The sequence below is a fragment of the Malaclemys terrapin genome, chromosome 2, assembly GCF_027887155.1.
Source record: "Malaclemys terrapin pileata isolate rMalTer1 chromosome 2, rMalTer1.hap1, whole genome shotgun sequence".
Lineage (NCBI taxonomy): Eukaryota > Metazoa > Chordata > Testudines > Emydidae > Malaclemys > Malaclemys terrapin.
In genome coordinates, this window is record NC_071506.1 from 211,590,208 (window position 1) to 211,607,615 (window position 17,408).

The 17,408-nt window shown below is 41.3% G+C and overlaps 1 protein-coding gene across 2 annotated transcripts in view; it reads right to left on the reverse strand.

The window, feature by feature from the left end:
* The window catches only part of ANO10 (anoctamin 10), a 233,759-nt gene that overhangs the window by 190,384 nt on the left and 25,967 nt on the right, over positions 1-17,408 (reverse strand). For both annotated transcript variants that reach the window (XM_054019806.1, XM_054019805.1), the window contains exons 7-9: positions 13,255-13,310; positions 6,782-6,856; positions 4,516-4,698 (exon numbers count right to left, since the gene is read on the reverse strand). In XM_054019806.1, the coding sequence (XP_053875781.1) occupies positions 4,516-4,698; positions 6,782-6,856; positions 13,255-13,310 (314 nt within the window). The remainder of the gene's footprint in view (positions 1-4,515; positions 4,699-6,781; positions 6,857-13,254; positions 13,311-17,408) is intronic.

Below are 17,408 nucleotides of genomic sequence, written 5' to 3' on the forward strand. Positions count from 1 at the left end.
TGGAGATTGACCAGTTGGTTGGCTGCTGAAAGTATCTCCTGGTAGGATTTCCCTGTCAATAGCCAGTTGTTTAAGCAGGGGAAGACTGACGACCCATGACAATGGAAGCGAGCTGCTATGACCAGAGAACTTTGGTAAATTTACCTTTCGTGCTGTTGGCAGGCCAAAGGGAAGCAATTTGTATTGGAAATGTTCATTCCCTATGATGAATCTCAGGAACCATCTGCGAGAAGGGTGGTTGTCTATGTGAAAATAGGCATCCTTCATATTGTCAGTCGTGAACCAATCCCTTCTGGACAATGAGGAGATGATAGATACCAAAAGTAACCATCCTAAATTTCAGCTTGCAAATAAAGATATTAAGTTGTCTTCGGTCTAAAATGGATCTCCAGTCCCCTTTCTTCTTTGGTATTGGGAAGTAATTTGAGTTCTATAGCTTCTTGAGAGAGCATCCTGTTGTGAGAGGGATCCTTGAAGAGGGAAGGGAAAGAGAGAAGAAGCCAGTGATGCAGCCTGAATGTATTGTATCAAGTTCCCATTTGTCTGTTATGATGGCCTTCCAAGTATGGAAAAAATGGACCATCACAACAGACAAATGGGTACTTGATATAAAAGAGCAGACTTGGGTAGTGTGAATGGCATCTGTTGACCTGCGATTGATACTGGAAAGGCATTGGAGGAGCCATTTGTTTACTGTGCTGTATCTTCTGCCTCTTTGGCAGAAGCTCCTAAGACCATTGATGGAAGGAGGACTTGGAGCACCGTATGAGGTCTCCAGGATGTGGTTCTCTCTCTTCAGGTCTTCGCTGTCAATTTCTAATGAGCATAGGGTTGCCCTTGAGTCTTTTAGTGAGTGCAAAGACTTGTCTGTTTTGTCACTGAAGAGATTATTCCCTTCAGAGGGCAGATCCTCCACTGCAGCTTGTAAATTGCACGGAAATCCCAAAGAGTGAAGCCATGACGCTCCGCACATAACTATTGCTGAAGCCATGGCTCATGATGTTACCAGCTGCATCTATGGAAGACTGCAGGGTTGATCTGGCTATCAGCTTTCCTGCCTCAGTCAATGCCTGGAACTGCACTTTGTGTTCCTGTAGGAGTTTGTTTGCAAATCCTTGGAATTTAGAACAATTAATAAAGTTGTATTTTGAAAATAAAGCTTGCGTGTCAGCTATTCTAAATTGCAGGCTGTTTGATGTAAAGATCTTCAACAGGTATATCCCTCTATTTGAGGGAGGAGATCTGGCCTGGTGCTGTCTGCCCCTTTCCATCTTGGCCTGAACAACTGGGGAGTTTGGGGTCAGGTGGGTATACAAAAACTCTCTTCTCTTGATGGCCCTTAATATTTTTCTCATTTCTTTTAGAGGTAGCAGCCCAGGTTGCCAGAATGTGCCAGATAAGTTTAGCTGGTTCCATAATGTCTTCATGGAATGGAAGCACAACACTGCTTGGTCCTTCACTTTGCAGGATGCCAAGAAATTTATGAGGAGTTAGTTGAACTCCCAAATGGTATCTGCAGAGTGTCAGCCACTCTCCTCAGGAAATCTAGAAACTATGTGAAATCATCAGGTGACGATGGTGAAGCCAGTGCCATGGCGTCATCTAGAAACTATGAAAACACGGTCAGTGCTGGTGGTACCTTCAGATCCATCTCTACTAGTTCTTCCTCCTCCTCAGATGGTAATTGCAAGAGGACTGGTTCCTCCCTTGGTGGAAATGGCTGACTCACATTGTGAGCGAATCAATTCATGGTACCGTGCATACAAATCCCTGGTCCCCAGTATGGCCAGAGTTCTGGCTTATACCTAGGCTGCAGAGGACCCCCATGGGGTATTACTATTCTGAGTCCAGTATGTCACTATGTGGATGAGAAGGATCCCTGAGGTTTTGGATCCTCTATTCAGGCTAAAGTCTTTTTTCTGAGTGTGGGAGGCAGGTTCTTCACCCGCAACTGACTTTCCCAAAGACAAAAACATGGGATGCACCTGTATCAGTCATGCCGTCGGGACAGTAATGATGATAGATCCCACTTGGTAGAACAGATCAGAAAATGGCTTCTGTCACTCCAACCCAGAACCAATGGTGTCAAAATTTCGCTGATGAGGACTAAGTTTGAGATAATAGGAGACTCCTGATCAGGAAGTATAATAAAGCCCTCCAGTGATGTGAAACTTTCCTTAGTTTCAGAAAGATGAGGGCTTCTCTCTTTTTGCAACATCAGGAGAAGAGTATCAGGTGGTTTTAGTATGTTATTTTCATTGCTGGAGTGTGGCAGAGCCAACAGCGTATGATTGTCTTTGGACAGTGCCGCTCATTGCTTGCTCTTGTGGTCCAGTGCTTATGTTCATTTGGTGCTGGTGGTATGATTGAGCCCACTGGTACCATCTTCTCTTTTGGAGCCTGCAGATCTGCTGAGGCCTCCTTACAGATCTTCAAAGATCCACGAGCATCTCTTGACTGAGACGGTGTTAGAGAAAAGGCTCTCCTGCTCAGAGGGATGATCTGAATGCAGGGGCTCTCCCCAACTCATGAGAGTTTTCTACTCTCATATGCAGATTTATAGGAGGAGTCCATATCTCTACTCCTGCCTGCCTCTGCATCCAATACGAGCTTGGCAATGTGTTTCTTGGCACTTCTAGCCACTCTAAAGGGAGGGGGCTGTCTAGGCTGGGTCAGACTGCAGCCTCATGGCATGCTTCATAAGGTATTTCTTGAGTCTGTCTGCCTTTCCCAGTTTGGAGCGGCAGTTGCAGTTGGAAAGGACCAGGGCTTCTCTGAGGCAATATAGACACCGCTGCTGGTCATCTGAAACTGGGAACACCTGAGAGTAGGACAGAGATTTCTTAAAGTCAGGATTTGGGGCACAATAGACCTAGTATGGAGGATGAGGGGAAGGCCCTCCGCCACAGACTATACTATCTAATGATGTAACTCTAATACTATACTAAACTAACAAAAACTATTTAAATAACCTAAAATACTTACTGGTTCAAAGAGAAAAAGACTCAGAGGACACTGGAGAAGTTCTGTCTCGTATCATGCAGCGGTAGAGAAGGAACTGGAGAGGCATTCAGTCTGAACCGCCCTTTATACCCTCAGACTGGAGCACAAAGAGGCAAATGGCGTTGGCACAGACCAACAGGCAGACGCTGCTGAAAAAACCCTTCCCGTCTCAGGCACCTGGTGTGCATGCGTACCCAAAGTGAAATGCACACAGGGACCAGAATTCGAGAAAGGTTTTTTTTTAAATTAAGAATCTGACCAACAAGGATATGGAAGACCAGAAATGCTGCAAATTTTGAGAGATGCTGTGAGCCAGACCAATTGTCAAAGTACTGATAAGTCACGGTAGCAGCTCTACCAAAGGCAATTAGAAAGGAACTGACCTTAGGAAAAGGGTGCATGAGGTGCCTTGACATCTCAGAACATTTCAACTATTGGAGTTCCTTCATAGGCTTTTGTTAGAAGCAAAAGACTCATGAGCAAGAAACCACTGGCACAGGTATTTTTGGAGAATATCATTGCACTGGTGGCAGGGATGTGTGCATCTTTAGTAAGCATAATCAGGGACATAGAACAAGAAAAAGGTGGAAATAACTAGAAAGTAAAGAAGTTTTAAAATAGGAGTTAGGTTACACCTTCTAGACCAGCGTTCTCAAACTGTGGGTCGGGACCGGCTTATACTTGCTGAAGCCCAGGGCTGAAGCTGAAGCCCAAAAGCCCCACCACCCAGGTGTCAGGCTTCAGCCCTGGGTGTCAGGACTCAGGTTACAGGCCCCCTGCCTGGGGCTGATGCCCTTGGCTTTGGCGTTGGCCCCTCCGCCTGGGGTGGTGGAGCTTGGGTTTTGGCTGCCCCACTTTCCCCCCCACCCGCAAGGGCGGCAGCGCTCAGGCGAGCTCAGACTTCGCTCCCCCCTCCTGGGATCATGTAGTAATTTTTCTTGTCTGAAGGCAGTTGCGGTGCAATGAAGTTGGAGAACCCCTGCTCTAGACATATCCTTTGATTTTTAACAGTGGAAATTATGAAGTGGTAGTAATTAGAATATTCATATCCCTAGAGGACACACAAGTGTAATGTATACCAAAGGCACCAAAAGAACTGAGTATAATGTATTCTAGTATCATCCCTTGTTTATTTAAAATTGCAACACGATTTTTTCCATATCTGTTTGCACAAAACATCTTAGACTAATAAGCTATTTTACCTTCTGCTGGTAAAAAAGTGACCAAATATTTCTGATTCAGCAACTTATATCCTACTTTAGGACTGAAGCAGGTGTTATGTTAGCAATTTAGCTTTCTCAATGGTTCTGTGGTTTGTTTGTATGGGACACATAATGACTAACGCACAAAACCCAAAATGTTTACACCACATCTTCAAATTCCCGTCTAAAATAAAACAGTTCCTTCTCTTCACAAGCCACTACATTACAGTTATCTAAAATTAACATATGGCCCCTTTTTGTCAGCAGTAAATTTCAAAAGTTGTACCAAAGCAGCATATGTTCAACTTACAAGATAGGTGCCCATTTCTTTTTCCAGGTTGACTTGCTCAAATAATGAAAGATCAGTATCCACTTTTATGGAGTAGACCCTCTTCTTCACTTTCTTATTATGTCTCTTTTGGAGCCAGTAAGGAAGTAAGGCTTCTACAAATTGATTAAGGATCTGTGAAGTTATCAGCAGAGTGGCCAAGCTCTTAAGAAAATTAAACAAAACAACACTTATTTAACAAAATTGTGATATATCTTAAAATTTATTATTTTGTGCATTTAGATAACATTGTCAATGGTTATTTATAATGACAATAAAAGCAAATATCAAGCCAGTCTAGTGGTCTAGCAATACCACAACACACATGAGGTGGATCTAATTCCCAGTCTTTGCCATGGCTGGTAGGGACTAAGTGCTGAGCAGACTGTACACTCAGTCTCTTGTGAGGAAAATGAATGCTTTGCCAATGTGTAACAACCCCACTGACAAAACTAATAATAGAGCTAAATGGGCTCCAAAGCAAGCCAAATTGTGGCCTTTTCAGATAAAGGGTCACTATAATTAGAGTTTGGGAAAATAAAAAGAGGGAAATGGAGGAATTCTTGTAGCTCCAAGGACAAGCAGCTCAGAAACCACCACACCAAGAAAAACAAAGGACAATTTCAAACACAAGAAAATCTTAAGTGACACTAATTCATGAGACCAGCATTCCACTTCCAAACTCCCATTACCCGAGTGAGTAGGAGCTCCTCAACTGCAAAAGCCAACAGTTTTTAATATTGGCCTTTGTTTCTTCACTTTCTGCTTTTAAGCTGTCTGCAGACATTTTCTAATTTGTAGGTTTAAACTGTTGCTTAAATTTACTTATTTAAAAAATTACCCACAAAGACAAAAAAAAAGTTTGTGGTTCTTTATGATATACAGTAACTCCTCACTTAAAGTCGTCCCGCTTACGTTGTTTCGTTGTTATGCTGCTGATCAATTAGGGAACATACTCATTTAAAGTTGTGCAATGCTCCACTCTTGTGTTGTTTGGCTGCCTGCTTTCTCCACAGCTGGCAGCCTCCCTACGCCCCCCAGCCCCCACGCCTCCTGCCCACCGGCAGACCCCGCGGATCAGCGCCTTTCCCCTTCCTCCCCCCGCTTCCTGCTGGCGGCAATAAGCTGGCTTGCAGTGTTTTGGAGGCAGGAGGGAGGGGAGAGGAGCGAGGACTTGGCGCGCCTCCCTCCTCCCTCCCCTGCATCCCAAACGCAGCAACAGGAATCAGGGAGGGGAGGGAGGGGGAGGAGCCAGGACGCAGCGTGCGAAGTAAAGGGGGAAGAGGTGGGAGGGGAGAAGAGGCAGGTCAAGGATGGGGACTTGGGGGAAGGGTTGGAGTGGGCGGTCTGAGGGTTGAGCCTCCCACCCCGGTGCTTGCAGAGTAGGGGAAGCGGCCCTGGAACCTAACCCCCCACCATTTACATTAATTCTTATGGGGAAATTGGATTTGCTTAACATCGTTTCACGTAAAGTCACATTTTTCAGGAACATAACTACAACATTAAGTGAGGAGTTACTGTATAAAGAAAACCTGAAAGTTTGGATTTATTTTTGTTTTGTTTAATTTCTTTTCCACTTGCATTTTACATAAAAATATCAGCAATATCAAGTCTTGTCTTTCCTGGTTTTTCTGAAGGTCTCCTTGGAGGACCAGAGAACTCAAGTTCAAGAGTTATCAGCTTTAAATCAAAGATTTTTAAATTTTGAAACAAAGACATCTTTTCTTCCGATTTTTCATGCATTTAAGTTAGATGGATATCAATAAAAACAGAGTGAGTTTTAAAAAGTGACTAAAAATGATTTTCCCTTCAATTCTTTCCAAATGCTTGGTTTTTATGGTAGTCATAATCCTACTGTTCTCCAGTCATCAACAGAGTCCCTCGGGAAAAACAATGCAGACAAGATTTGAAAAGTCTACTGCATAACAAAAAAAAGGCAAGAGAAAAAAGGTTTCAGGCCTTGTTTATATATCAAAAAGATATTAACCTCCCACCCACCTTTTTCTTCTTTGCAGGTCAAATTGTTTGAAAATATTTTCTTATTTGTAGGTTTTATTTGTGACTCTTTCATACTGTTATGACTTTGCAAATATATTAGAGACACTGAAATACAGATAACTGGATTTACCAGAAATTATTAAGAGAGGGTGAATACATATCCTATATTAGAAAAGCAATAGAAACCCTCTGAATTCCTATTTCAACTATCCCTATATTTCTTAGATATCTTACAGTTTCCAGAACTCACCTGTCGCAGAAGTTTCATATCAAAAAGGACAAAAGCAATGTAGAAGAGGGAGGCAAAGCAGTTTAAAAAGTTGAACTGCAAAGAAAAAATGTAAATAGTATTATTGAAAAGCAAGCTCAAGAGAGCAAATGTAGACTATGAGCAATAAATAGCACCCAACGTAACAGCTAATTCAATTAAAGAATTATTGTTCAGATAAAAATTCTTCATTTACAAAGTTCAGTACCTGTATTACTAACAACTTAGATTTTCTAACCTACTTTTCAATGTCTATAGCATTTACTTTTGCATTTTTCTCAGTGAAACTAGATCGCTCAATTTCACTTTAGGCTACCTTGAAAATCTGAGCCTGTTCTCAATGTACTAATTCCTAGAAGCTCCAGTCAGTTATGGCGTCGTACAAACACAGAGTAAGAAGGTAGCGTCTGTCCCAGACACAACAAAGGGGTATAAACAAACAACTCAAAAGGAGAAGAGAAGGGAAAAGGAGAAGAAACAGTAATAAGAGCATGTTGTTATAAATCCCAGCTTTTAGCTTTTTTTTTTTTTTTTTTTTTTTTTTTTTTTTTTTTAAGCTTTTCAGGGAAACATTCCTATTCAGAAAAGCACTTAATGTGCTTACATGTTTTCCTGATTCACGGCATATATGCATAGCTACATTAAACTTATAAAATGTAAGTAAACAAATACAGCAGATAAACATTAAATCCCTACAGCCATCTACATAGTTTTCATCAGTTGCCAGTTTCACATAGGCACAAAAATAAAAGCAGGTCTTGAGGAGAGATTTGAAGGACAAATTTTGGTTCTAAACTGAGATGACAATGTTTCTTTAAGTTATGTCACAGTGTTGGAAATACGTTATAAATATATACCTGCTGGATGACTCATTGAGAAGTGGGTGTATATACATGATATACACTGCAGTTGCATGTTAGGTTCAATCAGTTTTAAAAGATTACACGAGTTTGACAGATATTCCATATATTTAAAATTGGAAATACCACTGGAATTGGTATTGTCTCTAAAGTAAGAATGAATTTTAAAGTGTGACGACTGTATGCATGAATTTGGAACCTTGCTTAAATGAAAGGATATATGTAGCAAGGAGGATACATTTTCTGGATATATATACACAACTCCCAATGGATTCCCCAGCAGATCACCTCCCAAAAATGTATCCTATTTGCCATTAGTGTTGGCAGAGTTTGGGGAGAAAGGGGAGGTTTGTTTATTTCACCCCTCTTCTGGAGCCCCCTAGGCTCTCTTCCTTCTGCAATTTGTAAGTACCAATCTGCCATAACATTTGTCATCTGTAAATTTTGCAAGATAGGAGAATGCATCTGTTGAGGGTTCCATAAAGGTATATGGTTGTACATTATTATATAAACTAGATATATGTGTACACAAATATAAAATGTAATATTTTATTTTGTGCACACACTACACAAAATAGCCAACATTCCCATTTTCTGACAAACAGCTGTAGAAGCAAAACTATATCTGCATAAATGTGATTCCTATGTACAATAAGGCAGCCAATGGTTTTGTATAATACCTTTTTGGTAAGTCTTTCATTAACCACAGAAAACTAGCCATCTCTAGCTGCATAATGTAACAACACAAGAGTGACCTCCATCAAAAATACCAGAGTTGTATTTTAGACTACAGCAGTGATTCACCAGAAAAATAAAGAACGCCTACAAAATTAGCAAATGTTAACTGGATTTAAAAAAAAAAAAAAAAATCAAAACCCACTGTGACGTTCACCTGGTATTATTTGGACCGGTGATCTGCTAGGTCACTCCAATTCTTGACTCTGGGAGTCAGCCTTACCCTGCTCTGCAGTGAGAACCCCCACACTTGGGCTGTTCATGCACAGCCTCTGGCATGTAAGCTGCTCCTTGGATTGTGCAACCGAATGACACTAGCCAGTATCTCCGGTCCCAGACACAACTCTAGCAACCTCCGTCTTGCAGTGTCCAGTTATGCCCACTGGACACTGCAAGCTTATATGAGTTCGTCAATTTAACAAAGAAATTGATATGCACCAGGCTTGTTATCCCAAGGGGAGTCTCCGACACACTTCATATCAAACGCACTGCTTCACGTTGAATAAACAAACAAATATATTAACTACAAAGATAGATTTTAAGTGATTATAAGTCAAAGCACAAGTCAGATTTGGTCAAATGAAATAAAAGCAAAACGCATTCTAAGCTGATCTTAACACTTTCAGTATCCTTACAAACTTAGATGCTTCTCACCACAGGCTAGCTGGTTGCCCTTCAGCCAAGCTCTCCCCTTTGATCAGCGCTTCATCGCTTGATGGTGATGTCTGTAGATGGAGGTGGAAGAGCGAGGAAGAGCATGGCAAATGTCTCTCCCTTTTACCATGTTCTTTCATCCCTCTTGGCTTTCCCCTCCTTAAGAGTAGTCCCAAACTGACCAAAGGAAGGTGACTCACTCAAGAGTCCAACAGATCCTTTGTTCCTGTGAGGCTGGGCTGGGTTTATCCCATCCATTCCCTGATGAGGTGTGAACAGCCCCTCTGCTCTTGGAGAGTTTTTGCCTGGGCATGTTTTAAGCCACAAGGACACATTTTCAGCCTCATAACTATATACATGAAATTACAACCTATAACATTACTATAGCAATGCTCAGTGCATCATGCGCCTTCTGAAGACACCCGACATGACAAACTTTGCACTGACTACCACACAATCATATTATAAGGATTAACATGGGGGTGTAGGGCGTTCCCCCGCGGTACAGAACATCACACCCACTGACTATAATATTGCACAAACATGCAAATTTATGTTTTTAATACATTATGCTTATAAAATGATTTATTTATCTTGTCCCAGCTTTTTTTTTTTTAAGCTTAATTTATATATTACTGGAGATACAAAAAATGGAACTTTATTTTAACATTTATCTACTCCTATTATTTCCCACCTGAAATCAGAATCCTGTCCATCAGCTGCAGATGGAACTACATCATTATAGCAGATTATAACTTGACAAGAAGGAATAAGCAACAGGAACAAAAAATTGTTTAATAACAAAAACGTAAGTCAGAGGAAAAAACAAAGAAATTTTTTAAAAGTGACCAATGAGATTTGCAATACCACTATTTTTTGGATGCCCATCTCAAAACACATTAAAGGGGCCTGATTAGCAGAAGGCAGGTGCTCAATACTTTCTAAAAATCAAGCCCCTTTAAATCTCCTCAAATTGGGCACCCAAAAGTTGATGGACCAAAACTGATTAACCACTTTTCAAAAAGTAGCCTGGAGTATTTAATACATTACATTTGAAGTTAACATTGTTTATATATGAACACACAAAAAACAGAAAACATTAAGGTTTCCATGGCAAGAGTTACCTTGCCACATTGTACATACTTTAATATTAAAGTTGCAAATTTAATAATCTAAATAGTATTCTAATACACCTCTACCCCAATATAACGCGACCCGATAGAACATGAATTCGGATATAATGCGGTAAAGCAGTGCTCCGGGGTGAGGAGCGTGCACAATCCGGTGGATCAAAGCAAGTTTGATATAACGCGGTTTCACCTATAATGCGGTAAGATTTTTTGGCTCCCGAGGACAGCGTTATATCTGGGTAGAGATGAATACAACATGGGCCTAATCCAAAACTCAGTGCATTCAATGGAAAGACTTCAATGGGCATTGGATCAGCCTGGACATGAGCAGTCTGGACAATTTAATGTTGCTTAAGAAACATTCAATTTTGTAAGATGAAACAAAAAAATCTTTAAGATACAGCATTACTGAATTGAACAATTTTTTTTAAATGCAACTCCACAGAATGGAAGCTACAGTTCTCAGGTATTTTCTCACACACACACACACACACACACAAAAATGTTTTTCATGGGCATGCACAAAACATGTTCAATCATTTAACACTTATTTGCTCTTTCTCAAACATAAGTAATTATTCCTCAATGAGGGCTTTAAGCCCTGATCCTGCACTGTGATCCACATATGCAGACCCCTGCAGCTGTGCAGAGACCAGCTGACTTCAGCAATGCTCTAGTCCAGTGGTTCCTAAACTTGTTCCACCGCTTGTGCAGGGAAAGCCCCTGGCCGGCTGGGCCGGTTTGTGTACCTGCCGCATCCGCAGGTTCGGCCGATCGCGGCTCCCAGTGGCCGCGGTTCACTGCTCCAGGCCAATGGGAGCTGCTGGAAGTGGCGCGGGCTGGCCAGCCCTGAGTGAAGCTTTCACCCCTCATTTCACAAATATTATGGAGCATACAGCACACAGCTATAAGCATAGGGATATTGACAGGTTTCAGGATAGCAGCCGTGTTAGTCTGTATCCTCAAAAAGAACAGGAGTACTTGTGGCACCTTAGAGACTAACAAATTTGTTAGTCTCTAAGGTGCCACAAGTACTCCTGTTCTTTCATAGGGATATTGTCATCAGACAGGTCCTGTTTCACATAGAGGCAGTGCCAGCAGGCTTTTAAACAGCCAAAAGCACACTCAACAGTCATTCTGCATTTGCTCAGCCTGTTGTTGAACCGCTCCTTGCTGCAGTCAAGTTGCCCCGTGTATGGCTTCATAAGCCACGGCATTAAGGGGTAGGCGGGGTCTCCCAGAATCACAATGGGGATTTTGACTTCGCCTACAGTGATCTTCTGGTCCGGGAAGAAAGTCGTTGCTTGCAGCTTCCTGAACAGGCCAGTGTTCTGAAAGATGCGTGCATCATGCAAGTCTCCGGACCAGCCTGCGCTAATGTCTATGAAATGCCCATGGTGATCCACAAGCACCCGGAGAACCATTGAGAAATACACCTTTCGATTAATGTACTCGATGGCTAGGTAGTCTGATGCCAGAATCGGAATATGCATGCCATCTACCGCCCCTCCACAGTTAGGGAAGCCCATTTGTGCAAAGCCATCCAAAATGTAACGCACATTGCTGAGTCTCGGTCTTTCGGAGCAAATGCAATTAATGGCCCTGCACACTTCAATCAAAACAAGTCCAACGGTCGACTTTCCCACTCCAAACTCGTTAGCGACTGATCGGTAGCATTCTGGAGTAGCCAGCTTCCACTGTGCAATCGCCACGAGCTTCTCCAATGACAGAGCAACTCTCATTCTCATGTCCTTGTGCTGCAGGGCTTGGGCGAGTTCATCACACAGTCCCATGAATATGGCTTTCCTCATCTGAAAGTTTTGCAGCAACTGCTCATCATCCCAGACATGCATGATGATGTGGTCCCACCACTCAGTGCTCGTTTCCCGAGCCCAAAAGCAGCGTTCCACTGTGATCACCACCTCCATGAATGCCACAACCAATCTTGTGTCATAGCTACTACGTGTGGCGAGATCAATGTCACACTCCTCTTGCCTTTGTAGTATAAGGAATAACTCCACTGCCACTCGTGACGTGTTACTCAAAGCGAGCAGCATACTGGTCAACAGTTCGGGATCCATTCCTGCAGCCCGAAGAGGCAGTGCACGCAGTACACAAACGGTTGAAAGATGGTGCCAAACGCAGACGGAAGCACAGGGATTTTAGGGATGCGAAGCAATGCCTTACGGGTCATTGGGACAGGACCCATGATGCCCCACAAACCTCCTCCACCTTAGCGGCAGAAGAGAAAGAGGTGCTCTGCGGGATAGCTGCCCAGAGTGCACCACTCCAAATACCGCCACAAGTGTGAACATGCTATTGTGCAGGCAGCTGACAGTGGATATGTCTTCACTACCCGCCGTATCGGCGGGCAGCAATCGATTTATCCGGGATCGATATATCGCATCTCATTAAGATGCGTTATATCGATCGCTGAATGCGCTCCCTGTCGACTCCGGAACTCCACCAGAGCGAGTGGCGGTAGCGCAGTCGATGGGGGAGCCGCAGCCGTCGATCCCGAGCCGTATGGACCCCAGGTAATTCAATCCAAGATACTTCGACTTCAGCTACGCAGTTCGCGTAGCTGAAGTTGCGTATCATGGATCGATCCCCCCCCAGTGTACACCAGCCCAGTGTGAACACAACAGCGGTTTCCCTTCAGTGCTTTCTGAGCGGCGCTGTAACTGCCGGCGCTGTAACTTTGCCAATGTAGACGTGCCCTTATGCTCGTGAATAACTACACTCCTATGACTACTTATGCAAGTATGTTAATGTATTTTAAAAGTGTTTGCACAATCAGGCTCTACATCAAGCATTTGGTAATATTCTTGGATGAATGAAGTGAAAACAAGAGCTTCTTGATACATAAATTTGAACTTATCCTTTTAAAGAATGAAAGCAATAGCTTCCAGGTGCAGCAAGGATCATCTAAAGAAAAAAGAAAAATCCACACATCTAGAATCTTGACAGGAAGAAATTCAATATGGGAAAAATGAAAGCTGACCATTGTGGAAACAAGTGTCTAACACATTATATATTGCCTCCTTAAATAAAATATTACACTAAACATACCTACCACTAAGACCTTCAAAATTAGATGATTCTGATGTGACGATTCCAGTCTATGATTTTCTAAAATATTAAAAACAATCAATTGAGAGACAATACAAAGCACAGAACACATATTAGACACTATTGTGTAATGAAAACAAACAAGCATTTTTTCCTTTAGTTAGAGAAATATTTAAGCAAGAGCCTGTGGTGTTTAGCCCATCTTCAAGTATCCTGATGCGGTATCAAGTATATTAGTATTTTTTCCTATTACAAAAATACTTCTGAATCTCTCTTTTTTATGAGAACTATTTTATAATAGAAAAATAGGAAGAAAATTGTGTTAAGTGTGACTGAGGCTCTGATCCTGCTCCCACTGAAATCAAATACAAAACTAACTGAAATACAATGTGAAGCAGGAATGGACCCTAATGACTGGGTACTAATCTGATGCCCATAGAAGTCAATGGAAAGACCCTCGTCAACTTCCACAGGGCTTTGGATTTGGCTGTTAGATCTCAAATGGGACTTCTTATGATACATGAAGTTCTGCACATACACAGTCATTACAGAATTAGGACCTTTAAAGATTCAGGCTTCACAATTACAATACAGCCTAAACTCTCTGGATACTTTTTGTTTTGTTTTTTTAACCATTTTACAAGCTCCTTCCCTTTATGCTCATTGTCCCTGCCTAAATAATAATTGAATAAAGTGATGTATTTGTACATACTCGCTTTTCAGAGTAGAAATTCACTTTACAATTAAAGAGTGGCTATGCATGAATCATCTGAGGGTTTTTTCTAAATCTGAAGCTATCATTTTTGTTTTTTTTAATTATGCAGGCTCAATTGTGGTTTTCAGTAAAGACAATAAAATGGATATTCTCAACAGAAAGGTCACAATTTTAATATTTTTATTCTTTTGGGCAGGCATTTTGTGAGGGCTCAGATGGCTAGGGAAAGAGCTCCTTTGAGGAATGGGGAGATTTTATTTGGTTTGTAATATTTTTGACACCTAGTGATTATGTATGTGGGAAAAATGTGTTGCTATTTTGGTTTTGTATTTATTTTTGTCCTTTTAACTGATGGCAAGGGTCCCTGATGCCCAGAACATGCATTCTTGTACGTGTTTAATTAAATCTGCATAAATATAGCATATACATTACTTAATTCTGGAGCATGAAGGGAAGGGTCAGAAAAACAAAATATAAAACATTTTACTTAATAGCAGTATTGATTACAAAACATCAGGTCCAATTTATTAAAATAATAAACTAAACACAAACTTCATCCTCTACAATACCCCTCTTCTCAGGCTCTCTAAATCATCCTTAATTCAGTGTAAGCCCTCTCAAAAAATCATTCAGTTTTCTCTGTTCTTGGTGCAACCCTTCCCCCAAACCATCATAATCTACTAGAATTCTTTTCCTTCTCTAGCACTGCTGCTATAATATTTTGACTCCTTTAAAGATTTCCGTAACTTCCAACCTCTTGAAGGCTCTAGAGCAGGACACTAAACATTTCTTGGCATCTGACATTTCTAACAAATCAGCAGCATTCTGGGAGGCAGCCCACTGGAGAATCTCCTGATAGACAAGTGGAATCTTGGTCTAGACCAAATAGCCCTGTGTAAGATTCTGTTGAGCACCCACCACCTTATTTAGGTCACTGCTTTGGAGTCACCAAGAGTGGAATATATACATATGTATGGACAAACACTTGAAGAAAAAGTTATTTAAGAGTTTTTTTATCGATGATGTTGTTCGAGATGTAGTCCATATATATGTGTTCCACGACCCACCCTTCCTCCCCTCTGCTTCAGAGTTCTATTGTATAGCTAGATTCTGTGGTGGAAAAATAACTGAGTTGTGGTTGGCCCTATGCTCTTGGAACGGCAACATGGTGAGATGATACACAATTGGAATATTGTTATAGAAGGATACAGCTTGCTCAGGAAGGACAAGCAGGGAAAACAGATGTATACGCTTGAACTGAGGTTGTGATGGAAATAGAAGACAGGCTTGTTGAAAGGCTCTGTGTAAGGATAACAGGGGTAAAAAACAAGGGTGATGTCATGGTAGGGGTCTACTACAGACTGCCTAACCTGGAAGAAGAGGTGGATGAGGCTTTTTTTAAACAACTAACAAAATCATCCAAAGCACAGGATTTAGTGGTGATGGGGGACTTCAATTACTCAGCCATCAGTTGGGAAAATAACACAGCAGGGCACAGATTATCCAACAATTTCTTGGAATGTATTGGAGACAATTTTTTTTATTTCAGAGATGGAGAAAACTACTAAGGGAGAGGCTGTTCTAGATTTGATTTTGACAAATAGGGAGTAACTGGTTGAGAATTTGAAAGTGGAAGGCAGCTTAGGTGAAAGTGATAATGAAATGGTAGAGTTCACAATTCTAAGGAATGGTAGGAGTGAAAACAGCACAATAAAGATAATGGATTTCAAGAAGGCTGACTTTAGCAAACTCAGGGTGCTGGTAGGTAAGATCCCATGGGAAGCAAGTTCAAGAGAAAAGAGGAAGGGAAAAACAATTCAAGAAAGTTGGCTGGTTTTTAAGGAGACATTATTAAAGGCACAAGAGCAAACTATCCCACTGTGTAGCAAAGATAAGAAGTATGGCAAGAGACAACCCTGGCTTAACCAGGAGATCTTCAATTATCTGAAACTCAAAAGACTTACAAAAAGTGGAAAATTGGTCAAATTACAAAGGATAAATATAAACAAACAACATAAGCATGTAGAATTAAAATTATAAAGGCCAAGGCACAAAGAAAGATTAAACTTGCTAGAGACACAAAGAGTAACAAGAAAACATTCTATAACTACATTAGACGCAAGAGGAAGACAAAGGACAGGTTAGGCCCGTTACTCAACAAGAGGGGAAAAATAACAACAGAAAATGTGAATATGGCAGAAGTGCTGAATGACTTTTTTATTTCAGTTTTCACCAAAAAGTTTAGTAGCAATTGGACGTCTGACATAGTGAACACCAGTGAAAATGAGGTCGGATCTGAGGCTAAAATAGGGACAAAACAAGTTAACAAATATTTAGATAAGTTAGATGTCTTCAAGTCGATAGGGTCTCATAAAATACATCCTAGAATACTCAAGGAGCTGACTGACGAGATATCTGAGCCACTGGAGTTTATCTTCAAAAAGTTATGGAAGATGGGAGAGATTCCAAAGGACTGAAAAGGGGCAAATATAGTGCAAATCTATAAAAAGGGGCTAAAGACAACCTGGGGAATTACAGGCCACACAGTTTAACTTCAGTACCTGGAAAGATAATGGAGCAAATAATTAAGCAATCAATTTGCAAACACCTAGAAGATAATAAGGTGATAAGAACAAATCATGTCAAACCAACCTAATAGCTTTCTTTGAAGGGTAACAAGGTTTGTGGATGGGTTCTGGGTGTCACATTTCAGGAAAGATGTGGACAAATGGAGAAAAAAGTCCAGAGGAGAGCAACAAAAGGTCTAGAAAACATGTCCTATGAGAGAAGATTGAAAAAATTGGGTTTGTTTAGTCTGGAGAAGAGAAGACTGAGCGGGGACACATAACAACAGCTTTCAAGTACATAAAAAGTTGTTACAAGGAGGAGGGAGAAAAATTGTTCTTGTTAACCTCTGAGGATAGGACAAGAAGCAGCAGGCTTAAATTTCAGCAAGGGAGGCTTAGGCTGAACATTAGGGAAAACTTCCTGTCCGAGTAGTTAAGTACTGGAATAAATTGCCTAGAGAGGTGGTGAAATCTCTTTCATTGTAGTTTTTAAGAGCAGGTTAGACAAACACCTATCACGGATGGTCTAGATAATACTTAGTCCTGCCATGAGTTCAGGGGACTGGACTAGAAGATCTCTCAAAGTCCCTTCCAGTCCTACGATTCTATGACACCTCATGTGCCCATCAAGAACCAGAACTGTTGCCTCGCAAGAGGGGTAGTATTTGAATCCAAGTGACTTTCGATGTGACTTCCTAAAGTCATGGTCCCAGAGAAAGTCTGGTGAGGAACATATGCAAGGGAAGGAAGAATTAACAAGACTTCCCAAAAACTAACTATAATTTATCAAAAAATGGGGAGGTGCCAATGGTCAACTAACTAACTAACCAACCAACAAACACTAATATATAATTGATTCCAAAAATCATTAACAAA